The following is a 15,950-nucleotide window of genomic DNA, read 5'->3' as shown; positions in this document are numbered from 1 at the left end:
AAGGGTGTTGATGACTGCTGGGTCTGCCAGGTCTCTGCTGTCTAGCACCAAGAGATCTTTGCTGTCGTCACAGAATGGGTTCCCCATCTCTCCTATGACACGGGTGAGTGCTCTCACATCTCGAGCAAAGGCTACCTGCGTGTGCTTTGTCTGTTCATGGTGTTTTAGTTCAGTTTTCCTAATTCTTTTTTCTGTTGTGGCCTCGAACTTATAGATCAGTTTGGCCATCTCTGGACCAGACACCATCCATCGGCGCAAAGCTGCAGCATTCTCCGTAAGACCTACAGCCCCTCCATCACCTTTCACCAATGCATTATTTTGCTCGTGTGCCTGGTCTAAGGCTATGGCAGAGAATGCACGTGTAGTCTTCTTCATGGTGAAGTTTCCTGCCAGAAACTGTGCGTATACAGTTGGATGCTTTGTTGCAAGTGTCACCATGTCGCGCAAGTGAACTGGGATCCACCTGGCATAGTTTGTATGTCCCAAGGCGAAGAACCATGGTACAAGCTTGGTCAGAGCATCAGTGTACAGTTGGAAGTTTCCTTCACGGACGGATCTCACATAGATCAGGACTGCCAGTTCTAGCTGCATAATTAGGAACCAGAACTGAAACTGTGGACTTGCATTGGCTTGTTCACCGCACCAGTCATCTAGTGGTATCGTAACCTGTCCCTCATCTAGTCCACTGGTGTACTGGCTGTAGGCTTCCTTCAGGAGAAGATAGAGAGTACTGGCTGTGACTTGGTGTGCTCGTCGTGTGCGTGTCACATGGGTCACTTTCAGGAAGGAATCAGCAGTACCACTTGTAGCAACCCCTGCAAGCATCAGAACGCCTGTCCACCCACTGCTATCCAGAAGGTCACCGAGGGTTTTCCATGCTGCCATCTCAATATGGAGTCCACCAAAGACCATGACGAAGTGATCTTCTCCATGTGTTTCTGGCCATCTCCATTGGATATGTTTGGCAAGTGTGTACAGTGGCTGATCAAGTGTGATTACAGGGATCTGACCTGGATTCAGAATATCGATTGCTTTCTTGATGACATCCATGGAGTGACGAATCATTGCCACAGATTTTGCCTGGTCATAGAAGAGAGGCAGCAATGAAGTTAAGGCCACACTACACTCTGGTTCTTCTGGAATAGACTGCTTGCTGGCATGGTATCCAGCCCATGATACTGTCTCGTCTCCCTTAAGTGGTGTGTCAGATAGCACTGTCTTCTCCATCTGCTCCAGCCACCTGTCAAAATGCAAGATAATGAACACAATTAAGAACAAACAAGTCCACACAAGTTAACAAGTCTTGGTTATTTAGGTACACATATAACTGTCCACAGTTCAAACACAATAATCAGTTACCTGTACTCAATCTGCATTGCTTCAGGGATGAGTTGGCAGTTGCTTTTGTTGGGACCCGCTAGCTTGGGTACAGGTGGGTCACATTTACCCAGAACAACAGGAGGTACGATGGTGTATGACTGTGGCAGGTGTGCATCTGTTGTTGATGTGTCATCTGGGTTTACCCGTTGAACTCCACGGCTATCGCTATTTGGGTGCTGGAAAAGTGAAATGCCAGTGCCATGGAAGGAGTCGTGGGCACTTGTTGAACTGGGGTTATGATCAATGTTATCCACTGCCCCAGTTGTGAAGAGGTCACTTTTTAGCTCAGGGGAGCAAACTGTACCCTCATTTTGGAAGAAACGGCAGATTCTGTTCCCCAAGTCCGTGGAGATGCTAAGCACCCTGTCATAGGAGATCGAGAGACCCAGGTTGAACATAGTATCAACCAGGTCTCTTTTTCGAGTCTTTGTGTGGATAAGGGTGCCCAGGTACACAGGCAGGGGAGTCTCCCGATTGTGACTGTGCCTCGTGGACGTGGTAGTACTGCTACTCTCTCTGCGGCGTGAGTAACTGTTGAACATAAGGAGTTGTGAGATTGTGAGAGTAGGTGTTGATACCGACGAGTGGCTTGACTGTTCTTGGATGTTAGGACCATTCAAGATCATAGAAACTAGTGATACAAGCGAATTAGGTACCGAATGTTCTTGGCAGTGGGCTTCAAATGAACCACTAAATGTTGAGTTCATTTTCAACATGTCTCTACGAACTATATTTGCGGCTCTAGCAAGACAAACTCCATCACTGTCAGTGTCGTGATCACATGCCTTCTGAAGGGCTGAGCCAACATCCTGGTTGAAAGCAAGCAGAATATCTCGACCGGACATGTGCTCCTCTAGGTCTGGAAAATATGTCATGATTCGATCTTTGAGTTTGGTGGAGTGGACACGCCTGGTCAAGACTGTTCCAAGCTGTTCCAGCCTGGTGGTGTATAGTCTTGCTAGGTCTACCAGCTTGAACACTGGTGTCACAAGAGCATCTGTGCGGGCATCATCGATGTAGGACACTAGCTCTCCAAGTGCTATACCGTGATTGATATCATCTTGTTCATTCAGTGTTGTGCTTGTGGCCCTTGCTTTGTTATAAAGTGACACCAGACACTTCACGTGGTACTGTGCATCTTGTGCTATAAGGTCACCTGCACTCAGTTTAGCAAGAAGTGCCTGATCTCCTAGTTTCAGGGCAGCTGTCCTGACATGTTTATCGAGGTCGAAGGTGGAAGCTTTTCGCAGAGAATTAGTACCCGCTGGTTTGTCACAAAAGAAACACTTTTCAGGCTGTGGCTGTGTGTGGTCTACATGTACTCTGTGACGGGTGTACTTTCTTGAGACACTTGCGGTTTCTTCACTAGACGTTTCTCTTTTTTGTGCCCGATGCAGTTCAGTTTTGTTGTATTTCAGTCTGCATGAATCATGCCACTTAGCCTTGTGGCTCTGGAAGGTTGACTGGATACCTTCACCATCGTCCAGGCGGGACAGTTCTAGAGATTTTGGCAGGCAGCCCATCTGGCTGAAGGTGAGGAGATAATCTGCAAGAGTTTGGTATCCGGACCCTGTGGTTCGCTTGGAATCAGCTGGACAGGCAAGGGCCTCATCGGTGACCTCCTGACATAACACACACTTCTCCCAATCTGTCAGATAAGGCATGTTTGTTCCAGATGTACTAGGGCTTTGGGGGTCTAATAGCTTGAAATTTTTGTTGGCCATTGTCAATTAAGCATTATCCACCACCACCATCCAATCAATATACAAATTGGGAACCAAATCTAGGTAGCTACTACAGTCAATGAGCGAAGGTGCAGTGCAGTCGAGTTATCATCTGAAAAAGAAATACATACATTATTATCATAAATATAGTAATTCGCTTTCGTAACTTTTCACTAGCCTTGCATTGTTCCTTATAGTCACCTAGTCTATGATAGGAAAGTTCATAAAGCTACATCAAAGTTGTTCATATAAAGGTATTGAACCAAAATTACACCCAGGAGAAATCAGATAGTCATGCAAAGTTAAATAATTAAACCGCTAGACCAGTCCTGTCTATTGCAATGGTAAACCATTTGTTCTGCCCCTTATAGGCCACCGTAGATTCCAATTTTGAACCCAGTATGAAGGTATTGCATAGCATGTACATGACAATTTATAATATGCTCATTACATTGTGTTTCAATAGCAGCACAAATGACAAGTCTGAAATAATAGGTAAATATGTCCTTCTTAGCCGCCATTTTGGGCCAAGGAGAAATCTGGAATGCCCCTACATCCAAATTTCACTGTAAGGGTATGCCCTAACTGTGTGCCAAGTTTCATGCTTGTATCATCAAAGGCACAATTCTACCACAATTCTTCACATATCTGCCGGACTATGGACAGATGAGACCATATTAGAGCTTTTTTGTAAAGCACATCATCTCTATGTTTACAGAAAACAAAATGAAGCCTTCAAAGAAAGGAACACCTTCCCTGCAGTCAAACATAGAGGAGGTTCAGTGATGTTTTGAGGTTGCTTTGCTGCCTCTGGCACTGGGTACCTTGAATGTGTGCATGACATCATGATATCAGGAGATTACCAAGGCATTTTGGAGCGCAATGTTCAACCCAGTGTCAGAAAGCTGGGTCTCCGTCGAAGGCCATGGGTCTTGCAGCAGGACAAAGACCCCAAACACACTTCAAAAAGCACCCAGGAATGGTTCAAGACAAAACGCTGGACTGTTCTGAAGTGGCCAGCAATGAGTCCAGATCTAAATCCCATTCAACACCTGTGGGGAGATCTGAGAACAGCAGTTGGGAGAAGGCACCCTTCGAATCTGGTAGAACTGGAGCAGTTTGCACAAGAAGAGTGGGCCAAACTGCCAGTAGAGAGGTGTCGGAAGCTCATTCATGGCTATAGGAAGCGCATGACTGATGTTATTTTGTCCAAAGGTTGTGCTACCAAATATTAAGTCTAGGGAAAATAGTTTTGTCAATGCCATTTCTTTTTATTTTCGGATTTAAAAGGATATATTAACTTCTAAATCAAAAACAAAGGTTCTGTAATATTAACAGTAAAATAAAGAATTGTGGAGACCAAATACTTTTGTCAATTTCAACTTAATTTTATAGAAAATTATGAGTTATTTGAAAAAAGTGTAAGGGTGCCAATATTTTTGGTCACGTCTGTATATAGCACGATATCCCAAACGGTTATGGACGGATTCGGATGAAACTTGGTGGACAGGTTGTGTGTGTGTGACAAGGAAGAATTTATTTGATTTTGGTGAAGATCTGGATCTGAGAATTTGAGTGATTCTTCACCAATGAGTGATGGGGACAAAAACCATATATAGCATGAAATTTCAAAATGTCGTGGACGACTTGTGTCAAAACTCAGTGGATGAGTTGGTTCGACAACAAGAACTAGCCGATTCGATTTAGGTTCAGGTTTTTGCTTCAATTCGTTTTTCCTTTTCCATAATTAGCTTATCAGGCCAATTTCCAATATGATGTGATATACAATCACGTGAAAAAGTAAGTACACCCCACGTAAAGTTTTGACTTTTTCAACATATTTCAACATACAGCTATTTGATCTTCATTTCAACAATATTGATAGATAAAGGTGATATAATATAACAAATATCATGAAACATTTACATTTTGTAGTCCATTGTATAATTTAAATTAACATAAATGCAAATTTCGCATGTGGAAAAAGTAAGTACACCCTTGGCTCTAATAGGTGGTATTGCCCCCTTTGGCAGAAACAACCTCAAGTAGGCGTTTGTTATAACTGTCTACCAGTCTCTGACATCGACTGGGAGAAATTTTTTCCCACTCCTCCATGCAGAATTCTTTCAGCTGTGCGATGTTTGAGGGGTTTCTTGCATGCACAGCTCGTTTCAAATCCCCCCCACAACATCTCAATGGGATTTAGATCCGGGGTTTGACTTGGCCATTCCAGAACTCTCCATTTCTTTCTTTTCAGCCATTCCTTGGTGGATTTACCGGTATGTTTAGGGTCATTGTCATGTTGCAAGGTCCACCTTCGGTTGAGCTTCAACTTTCCGACAGATGGCCTCACATTATCCTCAAGCACCCTCTGGTACAATGAAGAATTCATAGTGGATTCTATGATGGTGAGCTGCCCAGGCCCTGATGCAGCAAAGCTGCCCCAAACCATAATATTTCCACCACCATGCTTTACAGTTGGTATCAGGTTCTTGTGATCAAATGCTGTCTTGGGTTTTCGCCAAACATGTCTTCTGGTACTGTGGCCAAATAGCTCTACCTTTGACTCATCTGTCCAGAGCACATTGTTCCAGAAGTGCTGGTCTTTGCCTTCGTGTTCATTGGCAAACTTTCGTCTTGCCCTGATGTTCTTTCTGGACAGCAAAGGTTTCCTCCTGGCACACCTCCCATGTAGATCAAATTTGTGCAGCCTCTTTCTAATGGTAGACTCGTGTACTTTGACATCAACAGTGGCAAGAGCTACCTGTAGGTCCCGTGATGACATTCTGGGGTTCTTAGAGACTTCTTTCAGCATCTTGCGGTCTGCTCTCGGGCTGAACTTGCTGGGGCGGCCTGGCCTGAACAAGTTGGCAGTTGTTTGGAATCTTCTCCACTTGTAGATGATCTTTCGTACAGTCGAATGATCGATTTCAAATTGTTTGGAGATCTTTTTTAATCCCTTCCCAGACTCGTCGGCATCTATAACCTTCTTTCTGAAGGCCTCAGAGGTTAGGGTTAGGGTTAGGGTTAGGGTGATCCTCAAGCTCTTTTGATCTTGGCATGGTGACGCCGCACACTTCAACAACAAAGAGCAAACCAAACTAAATGTCTGAGGTTTAAATAAGACAGGTTCCTCCAAGATCCTCTCTAACCATGTTCTAATCATTTGCACCTGAGCTGGTGCACTTGATTCTAATTTTAGGTATTTGAAGTAGTGATAAATGTAGGGGTGTACTTACTTTTTCCACATGCGAAATTTGCATTTATGTTTATTTAAATTATACAATGGACTACAAAATGTAAATGTTTCATGATATTTGCTATATTATATCACCTTTATCTGTCAATATTGTTGAAATTAAGATCAAATAGCTGTATGTTGAAAAAGTCAAAACTTTACATGGGGTGTACTTACTTTTTCACGTGACCCTAGTGACACGGAACAAGGGGCAATCATTTATTGTCCTGATCACTTCAGGATCAGGTGTAGTAAAAAGTATTGTCCCGATTAAGTGGAATACTTACAGCGCCCCATTAATCACCATCACAGACTCTTTGTGAAAGTTTAGCATTGGTTGCATCAAAGTAGAGTTTGTCGATATATTGTCAGTGCATGGACGTAAACAAGTACAAAAAATCTTAATTTGTCTTATTTTTACAGAAAACTTGGTCAAAGTGGATGCCATTGGTGTGCTTGGTGGTTGCCATGACAGTGGCCATTCTCTATCCAACTCTGTCATGATGCACCATCGGGAGAACCAACCGGATAAAAGCATCCTATTCTCCTCTTTCCACTTCCACCAATGAATGCGGTTCCTTACCGCCTCGGAGGCCTTGCCTTCTGCCTTCATAATGTTCTGCCATTACACTTGAACTCTTCTAACATTCGGGACAGTCTTCTTTTTTTTCTTTTTTTCTCACCTTATCTTTCTTCGTTCACTGTTGTAAAATGTAATTTCTGAATGAACGCACAATTTCCATGGGTGAATCAGCAAATCATATGGTACAGTTTTGAATTAAATCTAAAGTTTATTGCATTGCGTCAATCTTTTCATCTTTGATCGTTTTATCACATAAATGGTTCAATGAGTTTTCTGCTCAGCGATCCATGTACATCAGTCTCAAAATGTCCATTATTTCTAGCACGTTGCTTGGGTTTTGTAAATCAGCTGTTTGCGTTGCGTTGCCATTTCCTGCTTCTTTTCATCCTTAGCCAGCGGTTTGCTGCGAGTAGCATATCCCCATCATGTCGTGTGTTGCACCAGTTGTCACGGTGTGTATAACCAGCCACGTTTCCTTTTCACTTTTCAACACTTTAGAAGGTCTCTGTTGAAGGCGGGCGTTGTGGGGGATTGGGAAGAGAGAAAAACTGCATTTTAAAAATATCTGTAATGAGGGATGTTCCATATCCATGACGTGGCTTCTCAATTATCAGTGTAATTATAACATGAACAATCCGCATGTACTTCAAGTTTCATCGGATGGAGAGGTATATTTTTTGGAAGCTTGATAGTGTACATTTCATGCAGTAGCATTATGATGCAAAGGTTGCCAGTCGACTTGGCCTCCTAAGCATGGAAAGATCTGAAAACCCTAGAAGAAGAAGAACTCAACATTATATAGGATGTAATTGTGCTGAGTGAAGTTTGAAGAAGAGGAGAACGTTAATTGTGGTTGAAAAACAGTTTAAAAAACGGTACGTCCAGATGGAGAAGAAGAAGAAGAGAGTGAGCTGTGGGATCGGATTCTTTATAAAATCTGAATTGCTTGGCCATCTTGAACGTTATGAGAGTTTCTGATCCACCTGCACAATGATTCTTCAATTGAACAACAGTACCATCTGAAAATCATTCATGTCTATGCCCCAATGACGACTCGTGGAGTGGAGTTTCTAAATACCAACCCAACAAAATACACACTAGTCATCATGGGTGACTTCAATACAAAAGTATGTAATACCACCAGCGACTACATCGATGGTATCTGGTTTGCATTGATAAACATGAAAAGAGAAAAGACCCCTGGAGGATATGGAATTGCTGTAGATACAAACAAACTGCACGGCAAGTTCGTAAAACTGTTTACAAAGTGTTGGGAATATGGAACAATTCCCATAATATGGAAGAACTCTGAGCTGGTACTGATCTGCATAAAAGGTGATGGCATGGACCGAAAAAATTTGTCCAATCGACCTCCTCCCCAGTATTTACAAATAGTTCACAAACATTATCGAGAACAGACTCAGGATGGAACTGTATGATAACCAACCGCAGGTGCAAGCGGGTTTTTGTAGTGTATACTCAACAATGGATTACCTTCAAGACATTAGACACTTCCTTTGTGTGTCGCATTCATTGATTATGGAAAAGCCTTTGCCCTTCAGACAATGTGGGAACAAACGCCGTCATCCAAGCTCCGCATCAGCTGAATATCAACTTTGGATACATGGACATACCAAGGGAGGTACATAATGATGGAACAGCAACCGTATTGTTTACTGCACACCTGGAAGTGTTCCATCGGCCAATCGGCGAAATATCGGAATCGTTGTTGATTAAGACTGCACCACCTACAATTCACAGATAAAATTTTGATTTCAAAAAATGCTGAAGAACTGAAAATGGTGATGAAAGTGCTCAATGCGAAGAGTGGAAAGCTCGGACTAACTGAATATGGTAAAGGAAAGCTAATGTTTACCTGCTGTGCAATACAGGAAGAGATTCAGGTTGATCAGTGCAAAATCGGGGAAACCAGCAATTATATTTACTGAGGGCAACTCGTACATCCATATGGATCGCTTTGGAGAATCGAAGACGTGCTGACGCACAATAGGTAGCATTTGGACAACATCAGTACCAATCTTCGTCACACAAAGAGCCATGAAAAGGTGCTTCTTTTGACAAAACCTGATGAGACAGAAAACAAAACAATCAAAAAGTTTTCTATTGGAGCGGGGCTGGATGTTTAACAAGCGGACAACAAGAATTGCAAACAGATAACCTAGAGAAGGCCATAAGCGAAGCGGACATAGACCAAAGATCAGATGAAGCGATGAAGTTGAATATTTTACAGGAGTGGTCTCGATAGGCCAGTCAAGTCAAGGTTGCCATTTGCTGAATGTAGCCAGCATGCACTTTGGAATAAGCTTTACGTCGCAGCATATCCAGGGCATAGCGACTCAGATCTGTTTGGTATGTGTATTCAGCAGGCAGTGTACCATGTTATGTCTGCAGTGATCCTCATGCTTTGTGCTGCTTTTAATAACAAATGTAGTAAAATTGATTGCTGTTTCACCTGCTTGCTTTATCCAGAAACGCACAGCTTGTCGAGGAATATAGAGCTCGCTGCGACCCAGTTTGTACAAGGTAAACTTTTCTCAATCGGTGCTGGTCTTATATCGTCCTCAATGGGAATGTGTCACTTTCCGTCGCCATTACACTTGAACGCATGTCGATCAAAGGTATGGAAAGTGGAGAAAAAGGCATCCGTTTGCAATGTTTGTCATGTTGCTTGTATTAGGTGGAGGAAGCAAAAGCAGACGGTTGAAATTCCAAGCGAGGCAGGCCAGATTAGCTGTGAATGTGATGATGCAAAGATCAAAGTGAAATCTCATGGATACATTTTTACTATGCACGTCCTATCCCATTTTTACATTCTCTCTCCCATTTCAGAATATCAATCCAGAGCCGTTTTCTCTTTTTTGGGGGTATTTCGAGGCACTTATTGAATACTAAGTTTTGTCGTCAGACTGGCATATCGAGTAGCTTGCTTTTTCAGTTTCCTTTGTCTCTAAAGCTGTGCACAAGTACTTTTGTCGACCAAGAGGGCTAGTTCATAATGCAACCTTCTGCTGTAATCCTAGCCTGGCCTGACCAAGCAAACTTCAATGGATATCACTTCTGGTTGTTCATTTTGATATTCGGTACTGCCTATCTGCGCAATCGTTGAATGGGAATATCTTGCAGCATGGTGTCTATTTCTGCTGCAATGGAGGTTGGGTGTGTGTGTGTGTGTGTGTGTGTGTGTGTGTGTGTGTGTGTGTGTGTGTGTGTGTGTGTGTGTGTGTGTGTGTGTGCGTGCGTGTGATTACTGCTGTTTATCTTTGTATATAGCTCTGAATTATTTTTTTTTGTTGTTGATCATTTTTGTGAAGTCAATAAAAGTCTGTTTTTGTAAACGGGCAATGGGTGGGGAAAAGGTTTAACTGGATTGTCCTGTAATTAGAAAATGTTGCACTAATATAAGACGAGTGCATGATCCAATAAAACCATGTGCGTTTTATCCCGTCTGGATGTTCATTTTTTTTTGTCCAAGGTGTTCATTTGTTTTCTAAGAGAATTAATTTAACAACTCAATCATCTTTTTAAAAATTATTTCTGTGATTTATGAGAGTTTTTTTTTATGCACAGGAAGAGCTAGAACGGATCAGGACACAACACAACAAAGGGAACATTAGGAGGATAAGGGGCAAATGCCAAGAGCAGGGCGGAGGGAGAAAATAGATGGAAATGGGCAAACAACTGGTGCAGGTAACAATGAGGGGTAAGGGAGAAAGCAAGGTGTGGACAAGATGGATACAGAAGCAAAATTTGGGAAGGTGGGAGTGGTTTAACGGGTTGAGAAAAGATCATGGTTTTGGATTGGAGAAAATCTGAGATGGTGGTGAACAGCTGTCTTGAAGACTTGGAGGGAAGAATGAGATTGAAGAGAGTCTGGAAGTTGGTTCCACAAGAGGAAAAAGAGGAACAAATTAGTGGAGGAGAGCGGTGATTCGGGATTTAGGTAGTTTCACCAGAAGGGGGATGAGGATGGCCCGTGTGAGCCCTGCAGAAACCTGGGGGGACAAAGCACGGAAGGAGCAGAGAGTGCAAGACCAGAAAGGAACCGGTAGAAAACAGAGAGACCACCGACCTCTGTCTGCGATGGCGAAGTGACAGGCCCATAGACAGCTTCATCGTAGGAGATTCCAATAATCTTGAAGGCCTTGGTTACCAGGGTGTCTAACTGAGCAAGATGAGGAAGGGGAGCCAGCCCAGAGGGGAGAGCAGTACTCCTTCAAACTGCGGATGAAAGTCTTGTTGGAGAACAGGAGTTCAGGTTTGCCAAGGAAGGACTTTGCATGATGGAGGATGCCGTCTGGCTTTGGAGGCCAACTTTGAAATGTCAAGAGACTCAACACTGATAAAAACATTCGCCATTAAAAAAGATGTGGCCAATCTCTTTTTTTTAAACAAATTACACCAATGAACACAGCAATACACCGCACATCACATTGAACATTTCTATCCCACACAAACACACACCAAACAAAAACACTAGGGGTCACTTGTAACACATCCATGCCATTTTCAGATCGCATCACAAACATTTTTAAAATATGTTAAAAATCAAAGACCACTTGGACATGAGAGGTGCACAGGTGCTCGAACCAACTGTAATCACTCCTGCCACGGCATGTCCAACCACCCACAGACCCCTACACACATTAAAACCACCACAAAGACACAACAACATTATTTAAGGCATGCCCTCACCAATGAACGACAACTACAAAAAATGCATCCATACCTACATCACCATGAACGCAATCACCAACCTGGACCCAAACAGTATCCTGGACACTAAACCCACATCCATTGATGACCCAGAGAAATTACTCCCCCAGGTCTGATCGAGTTCAACTTTCACACCTCCGCTGTGGACACCACTCTCAGCTTTTCCAGTGCAAACATAGATTCGAGGACACCAGTGATGATACCTGCAACATCTTCCAGGCCGCCCCCCCCCCCCCCCCCCCCCCATGCAATAAAGCACATTATGGAAGCTTGTATGGCTCCACAAAGCCAAGAGCGTAACTTCATATGTGAGGGATATTTGGGTCGCTTCCAGCAGACCAATACGGCTATCTCTGTGCCGCAAGCTTGTCCGAGCAGAACTCACTGGGGCTGTTTTTTTGTTTTTGTTTTTTTTGTATACAGAGTCGAGGCTCGTGAAAGAGCTAACATTTATCAAACAAACAAACAAATCAAACAAACAAGCAAACAAAGTATATAAAAAGGGGAGCGGTCGACAAGATGGGGAGAGAAGGGGAGGAAGCACACAAACACAACATTTGAGAGCAGGGACATCGGGAGATGTGTGGGAGGGAGAGGGCCTGGGGGGGGGGGGGGGGCAGGATAGGTATAAAACGCAAGGACACCAAGGACTTCCAGGAAAGAAGTCAGCACCTCAAAAAGTGGATTTGGGGTGAAATTAGCGGGGGTAGAAAAGATCAAGGTTTTGGATTGGGGAAGATAAGAGATGGTGGTGAACAGCCGTTTTAAAGACCTGGAGGGAGGAGTGGGATTGAAGAGAGTGAGGGAGTTTGTTCCAGAGGCGGGAGAAAAGAGGAGTGAAGGTGAGCAGAGAGTCTTGATTTTGGCAGTTTAACCATAAGAGGGTTGCAGGCAGATCTTGTGCGACCTGTAGGAATATTTGGGGGACAGAGCCCAGAGAGAGCTGGGGGAGCAAGGCCGGAGAGGAGTCGGTAGAAGACGGAAAGACCACCAACCTGCCTGCGGTGAGTAAGTGAAATCAACAATTCAACTAATCAACGGGCTAATCAACAATTCAGATGCAACAAGCAATAAAGACTGTAGGTTGAGGTTGGGATTGGGATTACATGAGAAGTGGTGTTTCCGCAGCCTGTAGGGACGACAAGCAATAATTGTGTCGGCAGTGGGGATGGTATAGCGAGTGGATGCAGTGATGAGGGTGAGTGCTATGGAGAGGGTGAGGCAAGGACAAGTGAGCAATGAAACCATTAAATATCTTGATGCTTCCATCTTTAGGAAGAATCCTAAACACACAAAGGTACGGTGCTTTGAAGGAGCAGTAGTAATGGATTTACAGGTTGGCCACAAAATGGCGGATCAAATGGATAACTAACATTCAAAATATACTCTGAACCCCCCACTTTGTGGCCAAGTAACCACACTTATAGGAGGTTAAATAACAAAGGGCTTGGCCAGGTCAGGATCACATTAGTCGATGCAAATGATATAGGGAAGGTTTGCTCAGAGGATTTGAGAAATAGCTACAGTGTTTTGGGAAATTGACAAACCAAAGGGTTGTGATGAAACCAAATGAGAGAACAACATTGGTGTCATCAGAAGCAAAGGTAGAGTCATCAGGAAGAACCTGGATTGGATTCGGGTTTCGACCGCTACTCCTCCAGAAAAGTGTGAAAGGAACAAAGATGTCAAGAAGAGCCCGGATAGAATGGAGGAGGTGAGGGATTGCGGCTGGTAGATGAGAGGGACGTCTCTTCCTTGAAGGGTGGAGAAGAGAGAGCAAAAGTGACGTAGCCATGTGCAATGTTCAACTGCCGTGCGGGGTGTGACCATGCCACGACCCTCATAAACTCTGGCAGGGAGTCCCTGTTATTGGCCGTCCGCTGCTTGGGGACGAGGTTATCATCCGGCCTTCCCACCCTGCGGGACAGCCCTGAACGAAAGTGTTCCTTGCAAAGTCTGCAGGCCAAACATTGTAATGGCCCTTTCCTCCGAAACTGAAATATGCTTTCTAGTGTGCCGTTGTTGTTGAACGCCCTGCGCCACAAGACCTCACCCAGCCTTGCCTGATTTACAGGAGGTTTTCCAAAACGAACTCACCCTACACTGTTAGCGATTTTCCCCTTTTCCCCTTTACATTTTCCCCTTTACAAGAGTGATCTAACTTACACACATATATGGACCATACTATTCTTACCACAATCTAACTTATCAATATCCATCCAGGTAACAATATGTCGGACAGCTCTAGAAGGCTTCAAGATGTATGTGTTACAGGAAAGAGAAAATAGGAGAGGGGGAGTGGGTTAAAAGACTATTGTAAGGGATGACATTAAATGTGGAGGATTCTGTGTGGATAGAAGTTAGAGAAAACAGTGAGGTAATAATAGAACACTTTTATTAGGCTCTTGGTGTGAGGGAAGAGCAGTATATTGTACAACCCTGACATTCACAAATTCGCCATTCGCAGAACCCGCCTATCCGCGGTTTATAAAATGTGGCCTGCTTATACATCCACAGCCCCTGATCCGGCTACTCTGCAGCTCCATATATTAGCGGTTAAGAAAATGTGACCTGCTTATACATCCACGGCCCTGTTCCGGCTACACTACAGCTCCATATATTCGCGGTTTATAAAATGTGACCTGCTTATACATCCACGGCCCCTGTTCCGGCTGCACTACAGCACTGGCTATGCGCGGTTTATAAAATGTGACCTGCTTCTACATCCACGGCCCCTGTTCCGGCTGCACTACAGCACTGGCTATGCGCGGTTTATAAAATGTGACCTGCTTATACATCCACGGCCCCTGTTCCGGCTGCACTACAGCACTGGCTATGCGCGGTTTATAAAATGCGACCTGCTTCTACATCCACGGCCCCTGTTCCGGCTGCACTACAGCACTGGCTATGCGCGGTTTATAAAATGTGACCTGCTTCTACATCCACGGCCCCTGTTCCGGCTGCACTACAGCACTGGCTATGCGCGGTTTATAAAATGTGACCTGCTTATACATCCACGGCCCCTGTTCCGGCTGCACTACAGCACTGGCTATGCGCGGTTTATAAAATGTGACCTGCTTCTACATCCACGGCCCCTGTTCCGGCTGCACTACAGCACTGGCTATGCGCGGTTTATAAAATGTGACCTGCTTATACATCCACGGCCCCTGTTCCGGCTGCACTACAGCACTGGCTATGCGCGGTTTATAAAATGCGACCTGCTTCTACATCCACGGCCCCTGTTCCGGCTGCACTACAGCACTGGCTATGCGCGGTTTATAAAATGTGACCTGCTTCTACATCTGCTGCCTCTGATCCAGCTATTCTACAGCTCTGGCTATGCGCGGTTTATAAAATGTGACCTGCTTCTACATCCACGGCCCCTGTTCCGGCTGCACTACAGCACTGGCTATGCGCGGTTTATAAAATGTGACCTGCTTCTACATCTGCTGCCTCTGATCCAGCTATTCTACAGCTCTGGCTATGCGCGGTTTATAAAATGTGACCTGCTTCTACATCCACGCCCCCTGTTCCGGCTGCACTACAGCACTGGCTATGCGCGGTTTATAAAATGTGACCTGCTTCTACATCCACGGCCCCTGTTCCGGCTGCACTACAGCACTGGCTATGCGCGGTTTATAAAATGTGACCTGCTTATACATCCACGGCCCCTGTTCCGGCTGCACTACAGCACTGGCTATGCGCGGTTTATAAAATGCGACCTGCTTATACATCCACGGCCCCTGTTCCGGCTGCACTACAGCACTGGCTATGCGCGGTTTATAAAATGTGACCTGCTTCTACATCCACGGCCCCTGTTCCGGCTACACTACAGCTCTGGCTATGCGCGGTTTATAAAATGTGACCTGCTTCTACATCCACGGCCCCTGTTCCGGCTGCACTACAGCACTGGCTATGCGCGGTTTATAAAATGTGACCTGCTTCTACATCCGCTGCCTCTGATCCAGCTATTCTACAGCTCTGGCTATGTGCGGTTTATAAAATGCGACCTGCTTCTACATCCACGGCCCCTGTTCCGGCTACACTACAGCTCTGGCTATGCGCGGTTTATAAAATGTGACCTGCTTCTACATCCAGGGCCCCTGTTCCGGCTACACTACAGCTCCGGCTATGCGTGTTTTATAAAATGTGACCTGCTTCTACATCCGCTGCCCCTGATCCAGCTACACTGCAGCTCCGGCTATGTGCGTCCATAAACCCCACCTCCCCCCCCCCCCCCCAAACAATGGTCACACTACCCAGTACCCACTCCTCTTCCATGTACCCACAA

General features: G+C 44.7%; 1 protein-coding gene across 6 annotated transcripts in view; it reads left to right on the top strand.

Annotated features, from left to right (window-relative positions):
* The window catches only part of LOC137424410 (sarcolemmal membrane-associated protein), a 274,679-nt gene extending 264,294 nt beyond the window's left edge, over positions 1–10,385 (top strand). For all 6 annotated transcript variants that reach the window (XM_078775449.1, XM_068111836.2, XM_078775451.1 and 3 more), the window contains one exon: positions 6,766–10,385. In XM_078775449.1, the coding sequence (XP_078631575.1) occupies positions 6,766–6,846 (81 nt within the window). In that variant the 3' untranslated portion in view covers positions 6,847–10,385. The remainder of the gene's footprint in view (positions 1–6,765) is intronic.
* The last annotated feature ends 5,565 nt before the right edge of the window (positions 10,386–15,950 follow it).

This window comes from Myxine glutinosa, chromosome 4, assembly GCF_964187855.1.
Source record: "Myxine glutinosa chromosome 4, kmMyxGlut1.1, whole genome shotgun sequence".
NCBI classification, from domain to species: domain Eukaryota; kingdom Metazoa; phylum Chordata; class Myxini; order Myxiniformes; family Myxinidae; genus Myxine; species Myxine glutinosa.
This window is presented reverse-complemented; position numbering and strand designations above follow the sequence as displayed.